This window comes from Lepidochelys olivacea (assembly GCF_965140295.1).
Source record: "Lepidochelys olivacea isolate rLepOli2 genome assembly, chromosome: 3".
In the NCBI taxonomy this organism is placed as follows: Eukaryota; Metazoa; Chordata; order Testudines; family Cheloniidae; genus Lepidochelys; species Lepidochelys olivacea.
This window is the reverse complement of record NC_140413.1, coordinates 100266871-100274842: the sequence shown is the minus strand read 5'-3', so window position 1 is coordinate 100274842 and position 7972 is coordinate 100266871. Positions and strand designations below refer to the sequence as shown.

General features: G+C 37.4%; 1 protein-coding gene across 4 annotated transcripts in view; it reads right to left on the bottom strand.

The window, feature by feature from the left end:
• Positions 1-1141: 1141 nt before the first annotated feature.
• Positions 1142-7972, bottom strand: part of TMEM200A (transmembrane protein 200A) — an 83016-nt gene continuing 76185 nt past the window's right edge. For 3 of the 4 annotated variants that reach the window (XM_084623212.1, XM_084623213.1, XM_084623215.1), the window contains one exon: positions 1142-4315. In XM_084623212.1, the coding sequence (XP_084479338.1) occupies positions 2824-4315 (1492 nt within the window). In that variant the 3' untranslated portion in view covers positions 1142-2823. The remainder of the gene's footprint in view (positions 4316-7972) is intronic. The other variant, XM_084623214.1, reaches the window with a different exon arrangement.

Sequence of the window (7972 nt, the reverse complement as noted above, 5' to 3'; positions counted from 1 at the left end):
CTGGGCAGGAGCTTGCAACACACGCTCTCTCCCTTCCCCGGTCAAGGAAAACTGTGCTTAGCTTCTCCATTTTATGGTGTGGTTCCAGTTGGAGTATGCCCAGCAGGAGTGAGGGGGCATGACTTCCTCAGCACTCAGTATAGGGTTAACCCCTTCCTGCCCAGTGGGGGACAGGTATACCCCATCACAAGGCGTCAATATCAACTCTCCCTATAATACTCTCATTTCTGTTGGGCCAGATTGTGATACATGCACTTGTATTGAATAATTCCTTATTCCTCTAGCAGTATTACTGAGTCCAATGGCACTGTTGAGAAGAAAGGTACCTGCTGAACTTCAATTTTGGGCACCCAGGGCATGATTCTAAGCCAATGAACACAACTGAAAGACTCCCATTGACTTCAGTGGGTTTTTGGATCAGTCCCCCATAGAATGTAATAGATTTCTCTGCAAAGATAGTAAAGTACCTTACTTGCCATTGAGCCTGATAATTTCATTCTCTGAATGTATAATGTGGAATTCAACATTACTTACCTATTAGTTATTATATTTATCTCCTTTGTAAAGCACTTTAAGATCCATGAATGAAAAGCACTATGTAAGAGGAAGGTGCTGGTATTAATAAATAATAATAAATTAATAATAATAATAATATTGAATGGCAATAGCAAAGTAATCAGCACCTTACTTGCATATATAGTGAGGATCAGCCTCTTTTTTCCCCCTTCCAGGTGACACCAACATTGCTTTATGGATTGATCAGTGGGGTACTCTGAGTAGATTGGCTGTCACTCTGGCCAAGACTCGACACAACAGAAAACCTTCAGAATATGGAAAGTACTGGAATAGGACCCTAAATCTAGGCTTCTCTAATGATAAGTTGATGGCTGAACTACAGTGTCCCAAATGCTATCCTGATATGTGCACATGTGGATGTCAGGCAAAAAGAAATCAAGGGGAGGGACAGGCAAATATCCAGTAATGGACCAATATGTTTGACAAATGTAATGTATGATATTCCTAGATATGGAGAAAGCCTATGTATGGAGGGGGGGGGGGGGAAACCAGTCTTACCATAGACATAGATATACATTTTATTTTATTTCAAAAAATAGCAAATGTATTAAGAACACGAACCAGAAAGTTATTAAAAGCTTCATAGCAAAATATTTAGCCAACTCTGTTACAATATATAGGCTTGAGGTTCTAACAAGTAACACTATGCAAAAATTCACTGAGCAAGTAATGCTCTTGACACATAAACATTGCATTGTTGAAATATGGAGCTGGAAATTAAAAAAAGAAATATTTCTGTCTTTCATCTTTCATGATCAACTGAAGTACAACAACATTCTAACTTTTGATTCTTTTTTGGGGAAAGCCTTTAAAAAAAAACACAATTCCTGAGTATTTAGATGAAGTGAAAGTATCAAACATCTGTTAAAGATGACCAGTTAAGGCCCCAATACTGCTTGGTGAATGGTAGAAGGAGTTCTCAAGTGTGGCTGTCATGGCAGGATCAAGGCCTAAATGGCTTAATGGAAAAATGAAAACTTTCTAGTAGAAAGAAAAGGAGTACTTGTGGCACCTTACATATTAACAAATTTATTTGAGCATAAGCTTTCATGGGCTACAGCCCACTTCATCGGATGCATGTAGAGTCATTCGTATTAACTTTCTTAGCCTACAACTGCAACTGTGAAGCGTGCTTTGCTGAGAGAACGCTTTTTGTCTTAAATGTCAATCGTTTGCAAAAGCTTTCTATGCAATTTATCACAGCTAAACCTCCCCTGAGCCATCAAGCTATAATTATGCAAAATATACAAGTTTAAATTTAGCCAATTGGGCTTTCACGTTAACCTTAGTGTAAATATTGAATTGTACAGTTTGTTGTTTCAATTTTTTCAAACATAGCAATCCTGTTATTTAAATTTTGGCTACTGTAAACACTATATATAATATATTTAATTATTCTCTTTAGATTTGTCACAATATCATACTGTACATCATAATTCTAAAATCCTGTTATTCATCATGTTCAGATCTTTTTAATTAAGTTTGTACATTTTATTTGTAAAGCTGTTGCCAATTAATGCACTTTGGATAACTAATCCCAGAAAAATTTGCAAATTTCCAAGCCATGGTTATTCTACATATGGTTTTCTTGAATTGCAGTACTAAATTATAGTGGATACAGAAAGTTATCACAAAGCATAGTTAACTAGAATTCACAACACTGGTATTCAACTTGACCATTTACAGTGAGTTCACAAAAATGGTTTTTAATCTGCCCAGTTTTCTTCTACCCTCCCACCCCAACATGTAAACACAATGACATTCTAGGATTGCAGTTACCAAGATGTATCATCTGTAAAAGACAATGTGTGTCTGGATTTGGCAACTCCTGTAGATACTGCTACTCACTTTTCATCCTAGACTGGAAGCATCATTGTTAGAATGTTGCAATCACTAAAAGAACGGACTAGAAGCTTATGGGAGCTCCAATTCTGATGCAGGTTTTTTGACTTAGTGATGAAAAGTCATGTGCTTATATAGAAACAAAAGAGTAACAGATTGGAGAATATGGGATCTGTGGCACGAACATATATTTGAGTGGTGATAATATACAGTATTACAGTTGTATGTTACTAACACATGAAACTCTTGGCATTACAGAGATGATGATCTCTGTTCACACAAGCCAATCTGAATGTGCCATAAGCATTCGGTAAAAACAGGCTTGTGCCAGTTTCACTGAAAAAGAAACTTGTCAAAATATTTTTAAAAATACTGTAGGACGTTTTGTAAATTGTAATTTAAATATTAAAATCTTGTTTCAGAAGTTCCCCGCTTTAGGTTGTTACTCAAAAACTCCTCATGTTCAAAACTCAAATTATTATGAGATCTTGAAATCATAAGCAGCTTTTCCTTATTAGTAAAGTCCTTTTTAACTGTGGCTTGGGGTACAAGTAACCTATCCATTGGGTCCTCTTTGTTTTCTAGTTTCATGTATCCTTTACTGTTGCTTCGATCCAATCTGGGCCAGCTGGGGTGTTTTCTTTGTTCAGCTTGGACAGTGAGTGTTGACGGACCCCTCTCTAAATCCAAGGATTTTGAATGTGCAGACAGAAGATGCAAAGATGCGTTGGACCCAAATTGTTTTCTGGCAGCACCAGGTGATAAAAGTTTTCCAGCGCTTGGTCCAAGAGTTATAGAAGATTTGAACTGACTGGATGGAGGTTCTACAAATGAATTATTTCGGGGTAGCATTGCACTGGCAGGTTTGTAGGGTTCATTGGTATCAGTTAATGAAATGGCTAGAGAGTCCATTGACAAATTTCTAGACCGGCTTCTAGTGATCTCAGAATCCTCAGTGATATTGTCTATACTAGGTTCATCAATAACACAATTATTTAGTTTAATTACAGGCAGTGTGAAAGCACTAATGGAGGATGATACAATTGACTTTGTTTCACACTTTATAGAGCTACTATTTTTGTCATTCATTGCCTTGCTAGTGTGAGGGTAGAGTCCAAAGACAGAGCCAGAATGCTCAGCCAGCAAAGGTGGTAGAAGGTTAGAAGTGTTCTTGTCTTCATTTATGGCAACCTCATCTTCTTCAGCCGAACTGTCCATTCGAAAGTTACTCCTGAAGCCAGAGAAAGGTGCAATTGTGTTTGCAGCCAACCGCGATGCACATGAGTTCCCACTATGCTTGAATTCACTTTCCCCCAATAAAGCAGTGTAAGCGCCATTCAACTGCTTTTGTTCCTTGATTCTCAGACTGTGCATGTCTATTACAGTGGAATATATGTCTCTCATATGTATGATTTTTGTTTCCTTGTCACGATTTTCATGTAGGATGGCATTTGCACAAATAAAAATAAAAATTCCAATGCCCATAGTAAAGGGGCCCAACATTTTCATCTTATCTGAGTGTAAATGTTGTTCAAAGAAACGAAATATAACTCCACCTTGGTTTGTTATGATCTGGGTTTCATTTAAGGCTAGACTAGCTTCAGGACCTAAAAATTGTTCCTTTTGGGGCCAGTATCCAAGGATAGCCATTGCAATTCCCATGAATGAGATAAGCACTCCCAAAACAAGAAAGAATCCTGATGGGGAGTAAAGTCGGATTTTGCCCCTAACAATTACTACATCAGCCCTGGGCCGGCGTCTGACTGGCTTTTTCTCTTCAGAAGTTGGTGATGTGGCAAGATTTAGGTGATGCTGAGATCTGGCAGAGTCTTGCCTCTTTAAGGCTGCCAGCCCTGTTATTACTCCACCAGTTGCTATCATAGTTCTGTATTCTGCGCTAGAAAAGAAAACAGAAATACTAATATAAGTAATTTCAATATAATATACATATGTTTGTTAATCAGACATTTACTTTAAAAAGCCATTACATTTTAACAGCTCTTCATAAATGGCAACTTTCAGATGTACATGGCATTTGAGAAAACAAACTGGTTTTTGAGCACAGTAAAGCTAGGTAATATGTCTGGCATAATTGATAGAGATATAGTGGAAAACTAATAAGATGGCACACGGTGAGTTGTCAGGAGTATATAAAATGAAATTACTGAAAATGCTTAATATATGGCATCGTTCAGAACTGGTCTCTAACAACGCAATCGACATTATCTCAGTTAGACAATCTTGAAGTTTTAGCTAAAAAAGCTTTTAAAAGCTGTGAAACAATTACCGTTAGTGTGAATATTAATTGTACTGAATATCATCTTTAGGACAATGAGTATCACAGATTTTAGTGTATTTTTAAAAATACATTCCATTATTATTACTACTACAATTATTAAGTTTATTAATACTAGACTTTTAATTCCTAATAACAGGGTCATTCTTGCCTTTACCTAATAATGCTTCCCTTTTCCACATGGCAATCCTAAGTTTTTTCTTTGTTTTTCATGGAGCACAAGGCCCCATGGATTTTTGTTTACATCCTTCTTTCTGAACCAGCATCATCTAGTTGTCCGAAGTAAGTTTTTCCCCTTGGGTTCACCTGTCTGCCTGGGTGTCTATAAATGATGTGAAACTTCAACAAATACTGTTTTAAAAAACTATCATGAGGAATGTGCACAGCTGTAGAAATAGTTCTTGTCAGATCATTACATTTGAGAGTGGCCAAGGAAGTACCCATCCAACAAAATACAGGGAAATAAAACTTTATTTTGTACAGAATCTTTCAGAATGCTTTCTAGGGTTAAATAATACACGAAAGAATGTTAACAAATAAGAGCGAGGGCATGAGTAATTGAAAGATACGAGCCAGGGAGTACAGAAATGGTGCTCAGGTGAAATGGAGACCTGATAGGCTGAGGTACACAGGAAGATAGTTTTAAATGGCTGTAGAGGAGAAGACTCTTGCTCCAAGAGTGATGAGATTTTGTGAATAGACAAAGAGAAAGCTGAGTGACAGAGGGGAATAAAGAAAAACAAAATCTGTGATTTATAGAACCATAGACCCATGGAGTTAGAAGGGACCACAAGGATCATCTGGTCCAACCCCCCACCACCAAGACGCAGGATTTGTTTGTGTTTAACCATCCAAGACAGAAGGCTATCCAGCCTCCTTTTGAAAATCTCTAGTGAAGGAGTTTCCCCTAAGCAGTCTGTTCCATTGTCCTTCTGTTCTTAGTTAGGAAGTTTTTCCTGAGATTTAATCTAAATTATGGTTGTTTTTAAATATAAGAGGGCAGGTTCTGCCCTTGAACTCATGCACACAACACCCTTTGGCTTGCTTAACGTGTCATATGTGCACATCTGAGGACACAATTGGTCCAACATGGTAACAGTCAACATTACCATGACATGAATGGTGAGCGAGAAGGACTGTTTGAGAATGGGGCAAGGTGGGAGCACTTCTCCAGAAGAAATGTGTCCAGTGTTCATTATTAATTGTTCAGACATTGTTTAGTGAGTGGAGAGACAGAGACATCCTAAGTGGCCTAACTGCTTCATTGTTATTAAGGAATAGATAGCTTCCATGAAAAGTCTCAGAGTTTTGCCTGAGTAAAGACTGCCAGCTTGGGTACACACAGTACTTTATGAATTTTGGAGAGCAAAAATCACAATTATTCAGAAAACTTTTGACATCTGAAACTTCAGTAGGAATTAGGTACCTAATTCTCTTAGAATTCTTTGAAAATTCCTGGCCCTGTAATTAAACTGGAGCTGCATTTCAATGCTATTTTGGTAACTTCAGTGTGTTACTGCCATGTGGTCTCTTGCTTCAGAAAAGATACATTCTAAAAATATGTCACTTTAAAAACTCCAGAATGGAGACTAAAAATAACTGAGTGTTTAAGGTTCAGATTTTTTTTTTTTAAGATAAATGAAAACAAAATTTGCCCATACACATATGTGCTTACGAGGTTTGTGCCAAAACACAATCAAACATCAAGATGACTCTTCTCAATTTTTGTAAAATATTGTTTTGGACTCCAGACAAAAATAAACAGGGCCTGGTCTGTGGAAAATGTTTTCTTTTGTTAGGGTTCAATTTAAACGTAATTAGTTTTTCTGTAAAGTAAATGAAGAGAGAAGCATGCCATAACAGTACTAATACAGTATTGACAGATTTGCTAACATACTGGGGTTAGTTCTATTATCCTTCTCCAGGTCCCAGACATTTAGGATGGGATTTTTTTAAAATACATAAACTCAGGAGCACAAGTTCCCCATTTCCTTTAGGAGCACAGTCATTTAGGTGCTTCTGAAAATCCCACACTTAAATGTCCAAGTTTTATAGAAAATGCTTCCCATTTGCAGACTTCACAAAGGTTGCAGAAGAAAAGCATCTATTATTCATTATTAATTGTTCAGCAATAGCTTAGCTGATGGAGAGAAAGAGAGACATTCTAAATACCTGATTCCTTATATTCTTTAAGGACAGATTACTCTCTCCCCCTCTGGGAAAACATGTAGTAGGAGGGGGCTGCAGGACTGGAAAAGTCTTTTTGCCTGAGTAACAGTTGAAAACAAAGACAACATTCCCTTGTCTTTCCTATATCTTTCCTGACCTCACCCTCATTGTAGAATTACTTCTAAATTCATGGCCACAAAAATCTCTCTCCCTCCCTCCTCCCCACCTCTGCCACCAGGTTTATAAAGCAAATAAGGTACAGGGCTGGCAAAGATTTAAGCTTCACCTTGGTGCTAACAGAAATGGCTAGATTCTGATCTCACTTATCTGGAGTAACTGCACAGAAATCAATGTAATCACTATGGACTTAGATTGGCAGGAGATCAAAACCTGGCTTTATAAGAAAGGATAGCAATTAAACCTTACAGAGCAATGCTCCAATACATTGCTTGTTTATGGCACAATGTTTTATCTACTTATTAGGATGGAATACATTTCATTAGGAAGCTTTTTACAAACTATATTATATTCATGTTAAAGAGGAACTGCAGATACACTCAAAAAGAAAAGGAGGACTTGTCGCACCTTAGAGACTAACCAATTTATTTGAGCATAAGCTTTCGTGAGCTACAGCTCACTTCATCGGATGCACTGGAGTTCTCTCTATATTCAGTTTGACTGAAAAGACAAATCTCTGAATACACACATCTGAACAAGCAAATCTTAAGATTTTGACTCAGAGCTGAAATGGAGTATGTTAAAAGTTTCAATTCAATCTTGTATTTTGGTGGCATTCTGAGTGACATTACAGCCCTGCTAATAAAATGGATCAGATAATGATGCAATGGATAAGAAGGAGAAAGAGAGGGGAAGATTTTTATTAATTATTATTAATCATTTGTATTACCACAGCACCTAGGAGCCCCAGGCCTAGCCCAGGGACCCATTGTGCTAGGTGCTATAGAAACACAGAGCAAAAAGATGGCCCCTGTCTCAAGGAGCTTACAATCGAACTATCAGACAAGAGACTGCAGGTGGATTAAGACAGAGAGGAGTAAAAGAAAACAATGAGACAATATTGTTTAGCAT